We start from the raw sequence: 21903 nt of genomic DNA on the forward strand, positions 1-21903 counted from the left end.
ATATATATATATATATATATATATATATATATATATGTACATTTCCTGTTAAAACAGAGAGGACCCGAAGTGTCCTTTCTATTGTTGATAGAACTCCATCCACAATATTGTGTGAATAGGGCTCCCCCTGGCGTCTAGAATTGTTTTAACGCGTCAAGGATTTGGATACATTGTACAAATGTCCTGATGCTGCTGCACACGACGAAACACAATTGTTCTTGCCACTTGCCAACTGTCTGCACCGTGAAACAATGTTGCAGTGTATTAGTGTCATCTCTTCTACCGGGGTATTTTGTCTAGTCATCAGCTTTTACCAAGATGTGCAGCACCTGCCGAAGCAGGTTACGGCCCAAACGAAGCACAGAGCAGACTACTCTACTAGCCAGCTCTACTCTCAGCGCTAGAGGGCGCTGTTCTCACTTTCAAGTTTTATTACATTTACATTTTTGTCATTTAGCAGACGCTCTTATCCAGAGCGACTTACAGTTAGTGAATACATATCTCCCCCGTGGGAATCGAACCCACAACCCTGGCGTTGCAAACGCCATGCTCTATCAACAGAGCTACATCCCTGCCGGCCATTCCCTCCCCTACCCTGGACGACGCTGGGCCAATTGTGCGCCGCCCATGAGTCTCCCGGTCGCGGCCGGCTGCGACAGAGCCTGGATTCGAACCAGGATCTCTAGTGGCACAGTTAGCAGAGACTTATTAGTTGTATGTACAGGATACCGAAACACGATATACACCGTCCAACGAAATGCTTACTTGCAGGTTCCTTCTCGACAACGCAACACCAAAAATAAATAATAAAATATAATAATACGAACATTAAGTAAATGGTTCAGTAGAATAGAATAAACATTTTAGCATAAGTATACAGGAAGGCACAATTTATAGTACAATATTTACACATGTATCTGGGAAGGGGGGATTGGGAGGCAAGTGTTTAAATTAGGCAGTATTAGCAACAGTAAATAAGAGTCTGGTAGCAGCAGTTGTGATGTGTATAGCGTGAATCTATATGTGTGTGTGTGTGTGTGTGTGTGTGTGTGTGTCACCCTTCCCAAGGTAAGTTTAGGTCTTTAGTCATTGCTTTGGATGTGGATTATTACTATCTTTTCAAACACTAGTATATTGGTCATGGAGAAGCCAATCTGGCACCAGATAGGAGTTGCCTTAGGCACAGATCTAGGATCAGTGTATATTCACTAAATCCTAACCTAAGTAGCCTAAGTGTTAGGGGGAAAACTGACTTTAGATCAGTGCCTAAGGCAACTTCATTCTACTCTAATATTTCTTAAAGGAAAACATTTAAACTTGAAGACACAGTGGCCCCAGAGGAGCAGAGTGGCCATTCTTCTGGGTCCTAAAGTAGGTTTGTCCCTCCCCATCCTTCTGGGTCCTAAAGCAGGTCTGCCCCTCCCCATCCTTCTGGGTCCTAAAGCAGGTCTGCCCCTCCCCATCCTTCTGGGTCCTAAAGCAGGTCTGCCCCTCCCCATCCTTCTGGGTCCTAAAGCAGGTCTGCCCCTCCCCATCTTTCTGGGTCCTAAAGCAGATTTGTCTCTCCCCATCCTTCTGGGTCCTAAAGCAGGTCTGTCTCTCCCCATCCTTCTGGGTCCTAAAGCAGGTCTGTCTCTCCCCATCCTTCTGGGTCCTAAAGCAGGTCTGTCTCTCCCCATCCTTCTGGGTCCTAAAGCAGGTCTGTCTCTCCATCCCTCCCTCTGTCTCCCTCTGTCATACTCTGTCCTGCTGCCCAGTGCTTCATGGAAACGCTAAAGAGAGCTTTTTCTGAGAAATGTTGCATTGAACTGAAAACGCACACACACACTCATGCCAACATGTCCACTTGTTTCTCACCGATGTACAGGAGTTATCTAGATTACCAATGGATGGATTAGTCTACTTTTGTTCAAAGCTCGTACATCAACAAACCCAGACAGAGCTTAGCAATATGTCCGTCTACCCTCTCTCACTCTTTCGCTCACTCTCTCTCTCTTTCTATCTCTCTTTCTCTAGCGCTCTCTTTCACTCACACAAATTCTCCAACCCCCTCCACTCTCCCCATTCTCTATACTGCTCTATTATTTTCACTCTCCCCATTCACTCAAGCTTTCACTCTTTCATTTTTCCCTCTCTCTCTCTCTCTCTCTCTCTCTCTCTCTCTCTCTCTCTCTCTCTCTCTCTCTCTCTCTCTCTCTCTCTCTCTCTCTCTCTCTCTCTCTCTCTCTCTCTCTCTATCTCTCTCTCTCTCACTGAGCTTTTCAGTGACCAAGACTGGACTCATGCCCACTCACTTGTCCCCCCTTTGCATTCTTCATTTATTTCTCTCTTGGCTCTCTCTCTCACTCAATCACTCATTTGATATTTTCCTCTCCATCTCTACTTTACTGAGACCTAAACTGCTACTTTGAATGACAGAGGGGACCCAGTGTGTAACGCACACACTCTGAGCTAATTTAGAGAGCTGTAGCACATTGGATCAGGAGCCCCGGTCTCTCTCTATCTCTCTTTCACTCTCTTTCACTCTCTTTCACTCTCTTTCACTCTCTTTCACTCTCTTTCACTCTCTCTCTCTCTCTCTCTCTCTCTCTCTCTCTCTCTCTCTCTCTCTCTCTCTCTCTCTCTCTCTCTCTCGCTCTCTCTTTCGCTCTCTCTTCCCCTCTCTATCTCTCTGTCCGTCCGCTCATCTGTGGTTGTGTATGGGAGAGGAGGGCTAACATGGACTTGGTGGGTCTCTCTCTGCCTCTAATACTTGTGTTTTGGCAATGGACAACCACCACAGGTGCCGCCGGTAAGACGTTAATCAGCATTAAGATAGTTTGTTTTGGTTATTGTTTGTTGTTGTAGTAGTACACTCTTAGAAAAAAGGGTTCCAAAAGGGTTCTTCGGCTGTCACCATAGCAGAACCCTTTTTGGTTTCAGGTAAAATAAACTTTTTGGTTCCATTTTGGGTTCCTCTGTGGAACCAACAAGGGGTATTCAAAGGGTTCTCCTATAGGGACAGCCGAAGAACCCTTTTAGGTTCTAGATAGCACCTTCTTTTCTAAGAGTGTAGCGGTGGGGGTGCTGGTGGTGGTAGTGGTGGTGGTCGTGGTGGTGGTAGATGTGGTGGAAGGGGGATTGGTGGTGCAGTGGTCTAACGCACTGCATCGCAGTGCTAGCTGTGCCACTAGAGATCCTGGTTCGAATCCAGGCTCTGTCGTAGCCGGTCGTGACCGGCCGGGGGCGCACAATTGGCCCAGCGGCGTCCAGGGTAGGGGAGGGAATGGCCGGCAGGGATGTAGCTCAGTTGGTAGAGCATGGCGTTTGCAATGCCAGGGTTGTGGGTTCGATTCCCACGGGGGGGCAGTATGAAAAATAAAAAAATAATGTATGCACTCATTAACTAAGTCGCTCTGGATAAGAGCGTCTGATAAATGACTAAAATGTAAATGTAGGTGGTGGTGGTAGTGTTGTTGGAGGTGGTGGTTGAATAAACTAGTAGTAGTAGTAATAACAGTAGAACAGTAGCATTGGTGGTGGTGGTGGAGGTGGTAGTGGTGGTTGAAGAAACTAGTAGTAATAACAGTAGAACAGTAGCATTGGTGGTGGTGGTGGTGGTGGAGGTGGTAGTGGTGGTTGAAGAAACTAGTAGTAATAACAGTAGAACAGTGGCAGTAGCATCAGTAGTAGAACAAGTTCAACAAGGAACAGTATAGTGAAAGTAGTTCAGATATACTGTATATAGTAGTTCAGATATACTGTATATAGTAGTTCAGATATACTGTATTTAGTAGTTATATAGCATATATGTTTTTACAGAGATATCATTTCACTTTTCAAAGACACCTGTTCATATTGAAAATTTGATGAATAATTTGGTGAATGTAATACTGAATGTAATTGTTGATAACTGCTGCAATGTGTTGTTGTGAGAATGACAATGAAGAAACATGATTTTATTTCCCCTCTTTCAGTGACGTACTGGACGTACACAGGTAAGAACATCTCTCTCAATAACCAAAAGGTCTTCAAGTTGATTCATAACTATGTTAAACACTACATAAATACAACAGTACAGTCTCTGTCTGTCTGTCTGTCTGTCTGTCTGTCTGTCTGTCTGTCTGTCTGTCTGTCTGTCTGTCTGTCTGTCTGTCTGTCCTTCTGTCTGCCTGCCACTTATACATCAGTTCACCTACTGTACTCTCTCTCTCTCTCTCTCTCTCTCTCTCTCTCTCTCTCTCTCTCTCTCTCTCTCTCTCTCTCTCTCTCTCTCTCTCTCTCTCTCTCTCTCTCTCTCTCTCTCTCTCTCTCTCTCTCTCTCTCTCTCTCTCTCTCTCTCTCTCCTGGTATGGGAGAAACAGAAATGAGGAGTGGGGATGGAGGGAGGGAGGGAGGGAAATGGGGGTGCAGAAGAGGGAAAGAGAGCTAGAGAGGGGGAGGAAAACGAGAGAAGTGGCAGGTGCACGAGGAGGATGGAAAGACGTGTTTCAGCAGCATTGTTATGCCACACAATAACCCTGTGTGTTAATTGTACTGTCCAGGCTGAGGAACACTGGCTGCCTATCATGTGGTCAATGACACTGTAGACCTGAATGGCCCTGAGTGTACACACTACCACTCTGTATGCATTCAGTAAGTTCACACAGAGCTTTTCTATTCACATGCAGTACAGTCCAGTACAGTATGTCGTCTAACCAGGGCCTGTGTCCAGGGCTAGCTGGCATCGTGTTTTTCTCAGTGTTCTATAGGACTGGATATACTGTTAAAGTAACTGGTCCTGAGCAGTTGTGTTGTGTTGGTGTATGTGAGGGGATCTGTGGCATTCTGTGGCTGGCTCACTCACAGGCACTGCGGCTCTTTGTATGGCGTTGTGTGTGTGTGTTTGTGTGAGTGTGTGGCATTGTTCCCATCCACATTGGGGACAGTGGCAGCGCTATGAGAGGTAGAGCAGGGCAGAATGACGGAATATTCTCTCCATTGTAACCATGGGGACCTCCATGACAACCAACTGTGGAGCTGCAGGACAAGTTTTTCTCATTTTTGGGGGGCGGTGGGCAAGGAGGGGGATAGAGGACGGCTTAGAGGTACAGGCCGGGGGAGGGGATTGTGCATGTGTGTGTAGGCCCAGCTAGCACATTTGGTTCCTTGGAAGTTGGGGGAACGTATGTTTTTGGTTTGACATTGCCATATGTTTTCTGACAAGTGAAACAGAACATTATTAAATGTAAGTGAAAATGTTGCCTGTTTTTATGTTTAGGTTCCTTCCCACTGGGCAAAAACTGGTTGAGTCATCAACATAAGGGCATTTCGTATTTTTTAAAATCCAACTTTTAACCTAAATCCAATGACATGGTGAAATGTTTTGTTGATTTCACGTTTAATTCACATTAGTTGACAACTCAACCAAATGTAAATCAAAACTAGACGTTGAACTGACGTCGGTGCCCAGTGGGTTGAACGTTTTCCTGGGAGGCTTTATTAACGCTCTGAGAATTAAAATTATTGGTTATTTGGAGGTTTTTTAATAACTTCCTTAAAACTTTCACTGGGAATGTTTCAATAAAACTTTAAATAACACTGCTAGCTTATTACGGTTAACTTTTTTTAAACTCCAAGAACAGATGGGACACATGGAAATTCATTTTCTTAGGCATTAATCATGCAAACACATTTATTTTAATTATGACACAGCATCAGTGAGATTCAAACCAATAATGTTCTGTTCTCTATCCATGGAATTAGTCCACTGCGCCACCAGGATGGAGCTCAAATGATACATTTTTTAAACTCATACAAAGCTGTTAATTTTAGTCTATTCAAACAGACCCCATGCAAAGGAAACAAGTACTCATTAAGATCAGGTGTGGCCAATTAGTGGGCGCAGCCAACACAACTGAACACACTTAGCAAAATAGAGGATAGAGAGAGTTTTATTGATGCTGAGAACGGAATGTATACGTTTTAAATAACATTCTTAGAACATTCTCTGAATGTTACTTTGTTTACGAACATTGGAGTAAAACAAGCTTATATTTTGTGTTTTTTATGTGATATGACAGTTGAACTAAGCTCATGAGGCATTTATAAGTTATATTCTTCAAGAATCAATGGGTGCATATTATTAATTTATAAGTCCAAAAATGGATGTTGCGCCTTTAAAGTAATGAAATACCAAGAAAATAAAGTTCCTTAAATGTGCTGAAAACATTCCAAAGCCAAACAACTATCCTGCACCATTCCCAGAAAGTTGTGGGAAGATTGTATGCAAAATAACCATAGGACAACCACGCTCTAACCAAGCTCTAACAAACTTTTTTTTGTGGTAGCTGGGGGGATAGTGATGGTGTAAAAAGGTCTCTCTCTAATCCCCCTAGGAAAGTAAAATCCCCCTGAGCCCACTGCAGATAAACACTAGGGTGGAGTGTGAGAGACAGAGTGTGTGTGTGTGTGTGCGTAAGTATAGCACTAATGTAGAAAGGATACCCTCACACTGATTGACAGTGGCATGGAGAGTAGAGGACTGACCTCCATAGCAGGCTAGGGCACACTGAGGGTTGGAGAAGAGACCTCATATTGAGATCTGACTGCTGACTGAATTCGTGGGTTATGAAATATGGGGCCACAATGACTATGAACCGTCTGTGTATTCTGTATTATTAACTGTTATAAACTGGCTGGTTCGAGCCCTGAATGCTGATTGGCTGAAAGCCGTGGTATATGAGACCGTATACCCCGGGTTTGACAAAACATTTATTTTTACTGTTCTAATTACGTTTGTAATCATTTTATAATAGCAATAAGGCACCTCAGGGGTTTGTGGTATATGGCCAATATACCACGGCTAAGGGCTGTATCCAGGCACTCTGCGTTGCGTCGTGCATAAGAATAGCACTTAGCCATGGTATATTGGCCATATACCACACCCCCTTGGGCCTTATTGCTTAATTATACTATGGCATTGTTGAATACTTGTTTCTGATTGTCTTGAAAGGCTTCTTGTAATTGTGGTGGTTTGAGTCTAAGTTGTGTTCCTGCCCCTGCCCTTTACTACCATCACTCCTCTTCTCTTTTCTGCCTACTCTCAAATTCAAATTCTTTCTCTTGCTTGTCACTCTCTCATTCTCTACATGTCCTTTCATTATTCCACCTCTCTGACCCCCTCTCCTGTCTTCCCTCAGTCTCTCTAGTCTGAATCCCCTCTACCCCTGTCTCTCTCTCTCTCTCTCTCTCTGTTTGCATCTCTCTTTCTCTCTGTGCCCAGAACGTCTGTCTGTGCACCTATCAGTCTCCCTCTCTCTGCTCCCCTGTTTCCCTCTCCCCTCCAATTAGTATTGAAGAAGGATGTTTGTGTGTGTGTGCTCACCACTGTGAATATAATGCACCACCTCATCATGCATGCATGACTGACCACTGACTTTACACTCTTGTATACACTCTCTCTCTCGCGCACAAACACACACACACACACACACACACACACACACCATCCAGTATTCTAACATTCTGATACTCCATACAGACGTAGGATCTTAATTTGACCGGTATTGTTGTAGCAAAATAATCCTGCAGCAACAAGATTATAACTTTTAGTCCATAATATTGCTTGACCAGTGGTTAGGCTATTAGCTGGACAAAAGTAGGTTACATGAAAAGTGCAATATTGCCTTCAGAAAGTATTCATACCCCTTAAAGTATTCCACATTTTGTTGTGTTACAGCCTGAATTCAAAATGGATTAAATATATATTTTTCTCACCCATCTACACATAATAATACACCATAATGGCAAAGTGAAAACATGTCTTCATAAATTGTTGCCAATTTATTGAAAATGAAATACAGAAATATCTCATTTATATAAGTATTGAGTCAATACTTTGTAGAAGCACCTTTGGCAGCGATTACAGCTGTGAGTCTTTCTGGGTAAGTCTCTAAGAGCTTTCCACACCTGTCACGTTCGTTTAATGACAGGACAGACCAAGGCGCAGCGTGATATATGTACATGTTTATTAAACCAATAAACACTCGACAAAACAATAAACGAAACGTGAAGTCCAAGGTAGCACACACAACATACCTTACAAGGAACAAGATCCCACAACCCACTAGTGCCAAAAGGCTGCCTAAGTATGATCCCCAATCAGAGACAACGAGCTACAGCTGCCTCTGATTGGGAACCACACCGGCCAACATAGATCTACACATAATAGATCAATACATAGAAAACACCACAAAGAATATACACACCCTGACTCAACATATATGAGTCCCCTGAGTCAGGGCGTGACAGTACCCCCCCCCCCCCCCCAAAGGTGCGGACTCCGACCGCACAACATAAACATAACAGGGTAGGGGCCGGGTGGGCGGTGACGACCTCTCACTCTCCGCCTCCCTGTTGCGCCCCTGGTCTGGTCTGGACCTCGGCGCGCTGCTTCCCCTCTCCTTCCTCCCACGATACGCCAGGCCCTGTCTGGACCCTGGTGTGGGAGACCCCGAACCTGGAGAGGGGCTGACGTCATGGTCTGGACTGAAGCCGCTGACCGGAGCTGGACTTGGCACTGGTGGAGCGGACTGCTCTGGCTCCGGAGTGGAGCCGCTGACCGGAGCTGGATCAGGCACCGGTGGAGTGGACTGCTCTGGCTCCGGAGTGGAGCCGCTGACCGGAGCTGGACTAGACCCCGGTGGAGCGGACTGCTCTGGCTCCGGAGTGGAGCAGCTGACCGGAGCTGGATCAGGCACCGGTGGAGCGGACTGCTCTGGCTCCGGAGTGGAACAGCTGACCGGAACTGGATCAGGCACCGGTGGAGTGGACTGCTCTGGCTCCGGAGTGGAGCAGCTGACCGGTGCCGGACCAGGCACCGGTGGAGCGAGCACAGGCCGTGCCGGACTGGACAAACGCACCACTGGTCTGGTGCGAGGAGCAGGCACGGGCCGGACCTGACTAGGAACACGCACCAAGCCAGAGGGGCAGGAACGGGCCGGGCCGGACTGGTGACGCGCACCACTGGCTTGGTGCGAGGAGCAGGAACAGGCCGGGCCGGACTGGCGACACGCACCACTGGCTTGGTGCGAGGAGCAGGAACAGGCCGGGCCGTACTGGCGACGCGCACCACTGGCTTGGTGCGAGGAGCAGGAACAGGCCGGGCCGGGCTGGCGACGCGCACCACTGGCTTGGTGCGGGGAGCAGGAACAGGCCGGGCCGGGCTGGACGACGCGCACCACTGGCTTGGTGCGAGGAGCAGGAATGGGCCGGACCAGACTGTGAAGGCGGACTGGAGGTCTGGAGCGGAGAGCTGGCACAACCCGTCCTGGCTGGCTGCCCACTTTCGCACTACACGTGCGGGGCGCTGGCACAGGACGCACTGGGCTGTGCACGCGCACTGGCGATACAGTTCGTAGAACTGGCGCAGGATATGCGGGACCGAGGAGGCGTACTGGAGACCAGGAGCGTTGAGCCGGCACACCCCGTCCTGGCTGGATGCCCATCTTCGCACGGCACGTGCGTGGTGCAAGCACAGGACGTACAGGACTGTGCCGGCGCACTGGCGACACAGTAAGTAGCTCCGCATAACACGGAGCTTGCCCAGTCATACGCTTCCTCCTTATTGGGGCTGCTTCTCGGGCTTCCTCCTCGACCGGCCTCCTCCGTGTTGCCGTTGCTCCTCTCCTACCTGGGCATCTACCTTAGCCCATGGTCCTTTCCCCGCGAATATCTCCTCCCATGACCACAAATTGGCCACCTGTGACATGGCCATTCGCTCCGCCTGGACACGCTGCTTGGTCCTCGTTTGGTGGGATCTTCTGTCACGTTCGTTTAATGACGGGACAGACCAAGGCGCAGCGTGATATACGTACATGTTTATTAAACCAATAAACACTCGACAAAACAATAAACGAAACGTTAAGTCCAAGGTAGCACACACAACATACCTTACATGGAACAAGATCCCACAACCCACTAGTGCCAAAAGGCTGCCTAAGTATGATCCCCAATCAGAGACAACGAGCTACAGCTGCCTCTGATTGGGAACCACACCGGCCAACATAGATCTACACATAATAGATCAAAACATAGAAAACACCACAAAGAATATACACACCCTGACTCAACATATACGAGTCCCCTGAGTCAGGGCGTGACAACACCTGAATTGTGCAACATTTGCCCATTATTCTTTTCAAAATTCTTCAAGCTCTGTCAAATTGGTTGTTAATCGTTGCTTGACAACCATTCTCCGGTCTTGCCATAGATAAAGTAGATTTAAGTTAAAACTGTATCTCGGCCACTCAGGAACATTCACTGTCTTCTTGGTAAGCAACTCCAGTGTAGATTTGGCCTTGTGTTTTAGATTATTATCCTGCTGAAAGGTGAATTAATCTCCCAGTGTCTGGTGGAAAGCAGACTAAACCAGATTTTCCTCTAGGATTTTGCCTTTGCTTAGCTCCATTCCATTTATTTTTCATCCTGAAAAATTCCCCAGTCCTTAACGATTACAAGCATACCCATAACATGATGCAGCCACAACTATGCTTGACAATATGGAGAGTGGTACTCAGTAAGGTGTTGTATTGGATTTGTCCCAAACATAACACTTTGTATTCAGGACAAAAAGTTTTTTTTGCAGTATGACTTTAGTGCCTTGTTACAAACAGGATGCATGTTTTGGAATATTTGTATTCTGTACAGGCTTCCTTCTTTTCACTCTGTCAATTAGGTTAGTATTGTGGAGTAACTACAATGTTGTTGACCCATCCTCAGTTTTCTCCTATCACAGCCATTAAACTCTGTAACTGTTTTAAAGTTACTATTGGCCTCACTATTGAAATCCATGAGCGGTTTTCTTCCTTAGTCCATAATATTTCTTGGTGGTGGCAAAAAATGTATCCTGAACTTATTTAGGCTTGCCATGACAAAAGGGGTTGAATACTTATTGACTCAAGACGTTTGAGCTTTTCATTTTTCATTAATTTGTAAACATTTCGAAAAACATAATTCCACTTTGACATTATGGGGTATTGTGTAGGACAGTGACAAGAAACATCTCAATGTACTCAATTTTAAATTCAGGCTGTAATGTAACAACATGTGGAAAAAGTCAAGGGGTGTGAATACTTTCTGAAGGCACTGTAACTGTGTGTTAGTGCAGGTTTTCAGTTAATTTATGTAAATCACGAAGTTCACCTGCATTTCCTGGGGTGCAGGAAAATTCTCAGCAACAAAAGAGTGATCAAATTAAGATCCTACACCTGTACATACTCCCTCTCTCCCAAGCTTTCAAACCTTCTAATACTACTGGACACACTCACTCCCAAACATTCTAGATTTAGTATTCTAACCCTTTCTACTACTGTATCTCTTACTCTATATTAGTGTAACATAATCCTGTAAGATTTAATTGGGCCTTTCTTCATTGGCCAATAAATCTGTGTGTGCGCGTAAGTGTGTTTGTTTGTGTACTGTATATGTGTGTGTGTGTTGTGTGTCTGGGTGTGTGTTCGTCAGGGTGATGATGCTCATTAGGCAATGGTCATTAGTCAGAGCAGGTCAAGTACAGAGGATGAGTGTGAAAGACAGGATGAGCAGGGTGGTAATGTGATAGGTCAAGAGGTCAATATGAAATGACTGGCCATGCTTAATGTGTGTGGTACATCACTGATAGAGAGTCTCAATATGTGTCATGTTTTGGTCACTCTCTTCCCTTCCCCTCCCCCTCAGGTTCAGTGGGCCAATCAAAGTGGGCGGAGTACTTCCCAGACTGTGGTGGTAAGGCCCAGTCTCCGGTTGACGTGGCAACGGTCCAGACCCAGTATGACCCCAGCCTGGACCCTCTGACACCCCTGGGTTATGGCCAGCACGGCAACAAACCCTTCAGCCTCTACAACAATGGACATACAGGTAACTACAGCAACCATGCTGACTCCATCACAAACAACAGACATACATGTAACTACAGCAACCATGCTGACTCCATCAGTAACAACAGCCATACAGGTAACTACAGAAACCATGCTGACTCCATCACTAACAACATACATACAGGTAACTACAGAAACCATGCTGACGCTATCACTAACAACATACAGGTAACAACAGCAACCATGCTGACTCCATCACTAACAACATACAGGTAATTACAGCAACCATGCTGACTCCATCACTAACAACATACATACAGGTAACTACAGCAACCATGCTGACTCCATCACTAACAACATACATACAGCTAACTACAGAAACCATGCTGACACCATCACTAACAACATACAGGTAACTACAGCAACCATGCTGACTCCATCACTAACAGCAGACATACAGGTAACTACAGCAACCATGCTGACTCCATCACTAACAACATACAGGTAACTACAGCAACCATGCTGACTCCATAACTAACAACATACATACATGTAACTACAGCAACCATGCTGACTCCATCACTAACAACATACATACAGGTAACTACAGAAACCATGCTGACACCATCACTAACAACATACAGGAAACAATAGCAACCATGCTGACCACATCACTAACAACAGACATACAGGTAACTACAGCAACCATGCTGACTCCATCACTAACATCATACAGGTAACTACAGCAACCATGCTGACTCCATCACTAACATCATACAGGTAACTACAGCAACCATGCTGACTCCATCACTAAGAACATACATACAGTTAAGTACAGCAACCATGCTGACTCCATCACTAACAACATACATACAGGTAACTACAGCAAACATGCTGACACCATCACTAACAACATACAGGTAACTACAGCAACCATGCTGACTCCATCACTAACAACATATATGTAACTACTGCAACCATGCTGACTCCATCACTAACAACATACATACAGGTAACTACAGCAATCATGCTGACTCCATCACTAACAACAAACATAAAGGTAACTACAGCAATCATGCTGACTCCATCACTAACAACATACAGGTAACTACAGCAACCATGCTGACGCCATCCTAACAACAGACATACAGCAACCATGCTGACTCCATCAGTAACACCAGCCATACAGGTAACTACATCAACCATGCTGACTCCATCACTAACAACATACATACAGGTAACTACAGAAACCATGCTGACGCTATCACTAACAACATACAGGTAACTACAGCAACCATGCTGAATCCATCAGTAACAGCAGACATACAGGTAACTACAGCAACCATGCTGACTCCATCACTAACAACATACATACAGGTAACTACAGCAACTATGCTGACTCCATCACTAACAACATACATACAGGTAACTACAGAAACCATGCTGACACCATCACTAACAACATACAGGTAACTACAGCAAACATGCTGACACCATCACTAACAACATACAGGTAACAATAGCAACCATGCTGACTCCATCACTAACAACAGACATACAGGTAACTACAGCAACCATGCTGACTCCATCACTAACACCATACAGGTAACTACAGCAACCATGCTGACTCCATCACTAAGAACATACATACAGGTAAGTACATCAACCATGCTGACTCCATCACTAACACCATACATACAGGTAACTACAGCAAACATGCTGACACCATCACTAACAACATACAGGTAACTACAGCAACCATGCTGACTCCATCACTAACAACATATATGTAACTACTGCAACCATGCTGACTCCATCACTAACAACAGACATACAGGTAACTACAGCAATCATGCTGAATCCATCACTAACAACAAACATAAAGGTAACTACAGCAATCATGCTGACTCCATCACTAACAACATACAGGTAACTACAGCAACCATGCTGACGCCATCACTAACAACAGACATACAGCAACCATGCTGACTCCATCAGTAACAACAGCCATACAGGTAACTACAGCAACCATGCTGACTCCATCACTAACAACATACATACAGGTAACTACAGAAACCATGCTGACGCTATCACTAACAACATACAGGTAACTACAGCAACCATGCTGACTCCATCACTAACAGCAGACATACAGGTAACTACAGCAACCATGCTGACTCCATCACATAACAACATACATGCAGGTAACTACAGCAACTATGCTGACTCCATCACTAACAACATACATACAGGTAACTACAGAAACCATGCTGACACCATCACTAACAACATACAGGTAACTACAGCAACCATGCTGACTCCATCAGTAACAGCAGACATACAGGTAACTACAGCAACCATGCTGACTCCATCACTAACAACATACATACAGGTAACTACAGCAACCATGCTGACTCCATCACTAAGAACATACATACAGGTAACTACAGCAACCATGCTGACTCCATCACTAACAAAAGACATGTAACTACAGCAACCATGCTGACTCCATAACTAACAGCAGACATACAGGTAACTACAGCAACCATGCTGACTCCATCACTAACAACATACATACAGGTAACTACAGCAACTATGCTGACTCCATCACTAACAACATACATACAGGTAACTACAGAAACCATGCTGACACCATCACTAACAACATACAGGTAACTACAGCAACCATGCTGACTCCATCACTAACAACATACATACAGGTAACTACAGAAACCATGCTGACACCATCACTAACAACATACAGGTAACAATAGCAACCATGCTGACTCCATCACTAACAACAGACATACAGGTAACTACAGCAACCATGCTGACTCCATCACTAACACCATACAGGTAACTACAGCAACCATGCTGACTCCATCACTAAGAACATACATACAGGTAAGTACATCAACCATGCTGACTCCATCACTAACACCATACATACAGGTAACTACAGCAAACATGCTGACACCATCACTAACAACATACAGGTAACTACAGCAACCATGCTGACTCCATCACTAACAACATATATGTAACTACTGCAACCATGCTGACTCCATCACTAACAACAGACATACAGGTAACTACAGCAATCATGCTGAATCCATCACTAACAACAAACATAAAGGTAACTACAGCAATCATGCTGACTCCATCACTAACAACATACAGGTAACTACAGCAACCATGCTGACGCCATCACTAACAACAGACATACAGCAACCATGCTGACTCCATCAGTAACAACAGCCATACAGGTAACTACAGCAACCATGCTGACTCCATCACTAACAACATACATACAGGTAACTACAGAAACCATGCTGACGCTATCACTAACAACATACAGGTAACTACAGCAACCATGCTGACTCCATCACTAACAGCAGACATACAGGTAACTACAGCAACCATGCTGACTCCATCACTAACAACATACATGCAGGTAACTACAGCAACTATGCTGACTCCATCACTAACAACATACATACAGGTAACTACAGAAACCATGCTGACACCATCACTAACAACATACAGGTAACTACAGCAACCATGCTGACTCCATCAGTAACAGCAGACATACAGGTAACTACAGCAACCATGCTGACTCCATCACTAACAACATACATACAGGTAACTACAGCAACCATGCTGACTCCATCACTAAGAACATACATACAGGTAACTACAGCAACCATGCTGACTCCATCACTAACAACATACATACAGGTAACTACAGCAACCATGCTGACTCCATAACTAACAACATACATACATGTAACTACAGCAACCATGCTGACTCCATCACTAACAACATACATACAGGTAACAACAGAAACCATGCTGACACCATCACTAACAACATACAGGTAACAATAGCAACCATGCTGACTCCATCACTAACAACAGACATACAGGTAACTACAGCAACCATGCTGACTCCATCACTAACAACATACATACAGGTAACTACAGCAACCATGCTGACTCCATCACTAACAACATACATACATGTAACTACAGCAAACATGCTGACACCATCACTAACAACATACAGGTAACTACAGCAACCATGCTGACTCCATCACTAACAACATATATGTAACTACTGCAACCATGCTGACTCCATCACTAACAACATACATACAGGTAACTACAGCAACCATGCTGACTCCATCACTATCAACAGACATACAGGTAACTACTGCAAACATGCTGACGCCATCACTAACAACAGACATACAAGTAACTATAGAAACCATGCTGACGCCATCACTAACAACATACAGGTAACTACAGCAACCATTCTGACTCCATCACTAACATCAGACATACAGGTAACTACAGCAACCATGCTGACTCCATCACTAACAACATACATACAGGTAACTACAGCAAACATGCTGACACCATCACTAACAACATACAGATAACTACAGCAACCATGCTGACTCCATCACTAACAACATATATGTAAAAACTGCAACCATGCTGACTCCATCACTAACAACAAACATAAAGGTAACTACAGCAATCATGCTGACTCCATCACTAACAACATACAGGTAACTACAGCAACCATGCTGACTCCAGCACTAACAACAGACATAAAGCAACCATGCTGACTCCATCACTAACAACATACAAGTAACTATATAAACCATGCTGACGCCATCACTAACAACATACAGGTAACCATGCTGACTCCATCACTAACAACAGACATACAGGTAACTACAGCAACCATGCTGACTCCATGACTAACAACATACATACAGGTAACTACAGAAACCATGCTGACTCCATCACTAACAACATACATACAGGTAACTACAGAAACCATGCTGATGCCATCACTAACAACATACAGGTAAGTACAGCAACCATGCTGACTCCATCACTAACAACATACAGGTAACTAGAGGAACCATGCTGACACCATCACTAACAACATACATGTAACTACAACAATCATGCTGACTCCATCACTAACAACATACAGGTAACTACAGCAACCATGCTGACTCCATCACTATCAACAGACATACAGGTAACTACTGCAACCATGCTGACGCCATCACTAACAACATACATACAAGTAACTATAGAAACCATGCTGACGTCATCACTAACAACATACAGGTCACTACAGCAACCATGCTGACTCCATCACTAACAACAGACATACAGGTAACTACAGCAACCATGCTGACTCCATCACTAACAACATACATACAGGTAACTACAGAAACCATGCTGACGCCATCACTAACAACATACAGGTAACTACAGCAACCATGCTGACTCCTTCACTAACAACATACAGGTAACTACAGCAACCATGCTGACTCCATCACTAACAACAGACATACAGGTAACTACAGCAACCATGCTGACTCCATCACTAACAACATACATACAGGTAACTACAGCAACCATGCTGACACCATCACTAACAACATACAGGTAACTATAGCAACCATGCTGAATCCATCACTAACAACAGACATACAGGTAACTACAGCAAGCATACTGACTCCATCACTAACAACATACATACAGGTAACTACAGCAACCATGCTGACTCCATCACTAACAACATACATACAGGTAACTACAGCAATCATGCTGACTCCATCACTAACAACATACAGGTAACTACAGCAACCATGCTGACTCCATCACTAACAACATACATACAGGTAACTACAACAACCATGTTGACTCCATCACTAACAACATACATACAGGTAACTACAGCAACCATGCTGACTCCATCACTAACATACATACAGGTAACTACAGAAACCATGCTGACGCCATCACTAACAACATACAGGTAACTAGAGCAACCATGCTGACTCCATCACTAACAACAGACATGTAACTACAGCAACCATGCTGACTCCATAACTAACAACATACATACATGTAACTACAGCAACCATGCTGACTCCATCACTAACAACATACATACAGGTAACTACAGCAACCATGCTGACTCCATCACTAACAACATACAGGTAACTACAGCAACCATGCTGACTCCATCACTAACAACAGACTTACAGGTAACTACAGCAAGCATACTGACTCCATCACTAACAACATACATACAGGTAACTACAGCAACCATGCTGACTCCATCACTAACAACATACATACAGGTAACTACAGCAACCATGCTGACTCCATCACTAACAACAAACATAAAGGTAACTACAGCAATCATGCTGACTCCATCACTAACAACATACAGGTAACTACAGCAACCATGCTGACTCCATCACTAACAACAGACATACAGGTAACTACAGCAACCATGCTGATGCCATCACTAACAACAGACATACACATAACTACAGCAACCATGCTGACTCCATTACTAACAACATACATACAAGTAACTACAGCAACCATGCTGACTCCATCACTAACAACATACATACAGGTAACTACAGAAACCATGCTGACGCCATCACTAACAACATACAGGTAACTAGAGCAACCATGCTGACACCATCACTAACAACATACATGTAACTACAGCAACCATGCTGACTCCATCACTAACAACATACATACAGGTAGCTACAGCAAGCATACTGACTCCATGACTAACAACAGACATACATGTAACTACTGCAACCATGCTGACTCCATGACTAACAACAGACATACAGGTAACTACAGCAACCATGCTGACTCCATGACTAACAACAGACATACAGGTAACTACAGCACACATACTGACTTCATCACTAACAACAGACATACAGGTAACTACAGCAACCATGCTTTCCCTCCCTCACAGTGATGGTTCCTCTCCCAGACTGGATGGGTGTAGGGGGGCTGCCCTGGCAGTTCACGGCCGTCCAGATGCACCTGCACTGGGGCAATGGAGCCCCGGGGGCTGGGGGCAGCGAACACACCATCAACGGTCAGAGCACCGCTGCAGAGGTGAGTCAAAATGTGTGTGTGTGTGTGTGTGTGTGTTTGGAGGGGGGCGGGGTGTGAGGGGTGTTGGTGGGTGAGAGTGCACAAGTGTGTGTGTGTGTGCACGCGCACGTGTGTGTTTCTACGCCTGCATGGGTAAGGACATGTGTACGTGCCAAAGTGTATATCCAGGCAGGTTGCAGTATTAAGCACTTCAGTTGAGAAACCATACTATAATCCTATTAAATATTATACAAAAAGACTAAACAGCAATCTAGACTCTTAGCTAATCTGGTTTACACTAGCCATAGTAGGAGAAAACAAACTTGAAAAGAAAAGTTATTGGAGAATAAGTGTTTGAATTATGTTAATTAATTGGGGAGTGGAATTAAATCTGATTGAAATTGTTGTAAAGACTTCAGGATTAGAAATAGATTTCAACTGGCAAGCATGCCAAATAAAAGCCTCTCAAACACCTACAGTATACACAGTATACAGAGGAAGGGGAACCAACTTACTAATGTTGGCAGTGTTTTTACTGTACCGCAACTACACACACACACACACACTCTCTTTTGGAACTTGGAACAGTTCTCTGTGGGAAGGGAATGAAGGGAATGTAGAACATGCAGTGGATCTGCAAAAATGGGTGGAGAGGTGATGGAGTGAGGGATGGAGAGAGAGAGAGAGAGAGAGAGAGAGAGAGAGAGAGAGAGAGAGAGAGAGAGAGTGAGAGAGAGAGAGAGAGAGAGACAGAGAGTTTGGACGATTAACTCAGATCCTGTCCATCTGCTACTGCACAGGTATGCCAACAGAGAGAGAGAGTGAGAAGGAGGGACAGAGAGAGCGAGAGAGAGAGAGAGAGAGCGAGAGGGGGAGGGACAGCGAGAGACGGAGAGAAAGAGAGAGAGAAGCGGGAGAGGGGAGAAGGAAAGAGGAGCCACAATAAATACAAGTATGAAAACATGGACGAGACGCTCCATGCTCTGGTTACACACTATTACAATTAGTCTCTATCTCGTTTACTCACTCCCTTTCTCTTTGTATATCCCCCCCCCCCCCCCCCCCCCCCCCCCTCAGTGATTTTCAATGAGGCAGCATATCCCCCCTCCCTCTCTCGATCACTCTCTCATTCCCTCTCCCTCACTCTCTCTTTCTTCCATCTGACCCCTATGTAAACGAATGAAGCAGCTAACCATGTTCCCTCTCTGTGTAGCTGCACGTGGTGCACTACAACTCAGAGCTGTACCCTAACATGTCAGTGGCTATGACCCAGCAGGATGGACTGGCAGTACTGGGAGTCCTCATAGAGGTAGGACTATTACATCACAACTAACTGACAATCACATCAACCACTGGAACATTACATACTTAAAAAGTGTTGTATTTGTATTCTTTACATTTGGTTACAAATTCCTTTTATTTACGTTTTATTTCTTCAGTTGGAAAATCTTCACATCACCAGATTAGTAAGAAAGGCTTTCTGAATGTATAGTAAAGCATGTACACTTGACCTAAAGGGAAGATGTGTGATCTGTCAGACAGGTGAGGAGGCTAACCCGGCTTATTGGAACATTCTCAACTACCTGGGTCGCGTCAGACACGCAGGTGAGACAGCTGTCAATCAAAGTACACCTTAACCAATCAGCATTATTATTACAGCTACCTTCTAGCAATTTTACCGTTCAAATTACATTGGTATCCACGACTACAGTAGTTTATGGGGATTCTCTGGTTTCTTATGGAAGTGCCAAACAGCACCGCTGTGAGCCCCCAGGAATCAAACCCTGTACCTCTCCTCTAACCTTCATCCCTCCATTCCTCCCTCCATTCCTCCCTCCGTTCCTCCCTCCGTGGTCAGGTCAGAGTGTGTCCATCCCAGCCTTTGATGTCCAGTCCCTCCTGCCCTCTGACCTGGGGCGGTACTACCGATACAATGGCTCCCTCACCACCCCTCCCTGCTTCCAGAGTGTCCTCTGGACCCTCTTCACAGAGACCGTCAAAATCTCACACACACAGGTGAGGGAAGGTGTGTGTGTGTGTGATGGTGAGATACTTATGCACTTTGCTTGAATTCAAAGCATCACTATGTCCTCCTCTTCTTTCCTCCTCTCTTCCCTCCTGTCTTCCTTCCCCTCCCCTCTTTCCTCCTCTCTTCCCTCCTGTCTTCCTTCTCTTCCTCCCATTCCTCCTCTCTTCCCTCCTGTCTTCCTTCTCTTCCTCCCATTCTTCCTCTCTGTCCTCCTCTCTTCCTCCTCTCTGTCCTCCCTTCTTCCTCAGATGATGAAGCTGGAGACAGTGCTGTATGCCAGTAAGGAGGATGCTGACCGTGTCGTCATGCAGGACAACTACCGTACACCTCAACCACTTAACGACCGGACCATCCTCTCATCTTTCCCATTAGGTAGGGGGGGGGGATAGATAGAGAGGGTGAAAGAAGAAGAGATGACCTTTCACCATGGCGTATTTTATTCACACAGAACACCCCTCTCTAAACAGTGCATTAGGAACAGCCTTGCTCCAGTGTTTCACTCCCCTGCTATCTCACACAATGAACCCCCATGTCCCCATTCATTAAGACAGGTGTCAGAGAGACTGGCATAATGCTAACATGTTAACAGCAGCAGGGCAAGTGCTAGCCTCGTAGCTAACAGCAGCATCAGCAGGAAGAGCATGGGGCAGGCGAGCCTCGCACCGTGACGACTAATAACATTTCACCAAACAGTATTAGTGGACACGGTGTGGGGCTCGGGGTGGACATGTGGAGGAAGGCTAGCGCTAAGCACTAGCGTAGCAAAGAGAGGAATGTGGTGAGAACTGTGGAAATGTCAAGGGTTACTGACTGTGAAAGATGTGAAAGAGATAGAGAGGGGGATAAGGAGGGGGGGCAGAGGAAAGGAAAGAGACGGGGGGGATTGCGGGAGCGATAGGGAGAAAGAGAGCGAGATAGAGAGAGAGAGAAAGAGAGAGAGAGAGAGAGAGAGAGAGAGAGAAAGAGAGAGAGAGAGAGAGAGAGAGAGAGAGAGAGAGAGAGAGAGGGGGGGGGGGGGGTTGTGGGGAAGAGAAAGAGGAGCTGTAAATCAGGGGGAGGTCTGTTTCTTTACCAGTTGGCTGATTCGTT

The 21903-nt window shown here is 45.1% G+C and overlaps 1 protein-coding gene across 1 annotated transcript; it reads left to right on the forward strand.

Moving 5' to 3' along the window:
* Window positions 1-2718: 2718 nt before the first annotated feature.
* LOC311107793 (carbonic anhydrase 14-like) lies at window positions 2719-21203 on the forward strand (the record flags this gene model as incomplete). The annotated part of the gene is made up of 8 exons (XM_084150342.1): window positions 2719-2791; window positions 3957-3977; window positions 11698-11877; window positions 18661-18806; window positions 19999-20094; window positions 20324-20390; window positions 20644-20801; window positions 21063-21203. The coding sequence occupies 8 exons, from the start codon at window positions 2719-2721 to the stop codon at window positions 21201-21203; spliced, it is 882 nt and encodes a 293-aa protein (XP_084006468.1).
* Between the last annotated feature and the right edge of the window lie 700 nt (window positions 21204-21903).

The sequence above is a fragment of the Coregonus lavaretus genome (assembly GCF_964263955.1).
Source record: "Coregonus lavaretus genome assembly, chromosome: 3".
NCBI lineage: Eukaryota > Metazoa > Chordata > Actinopteri > Salmoniformes > Salmonidae > Coregonus > Coregonus lavaretus.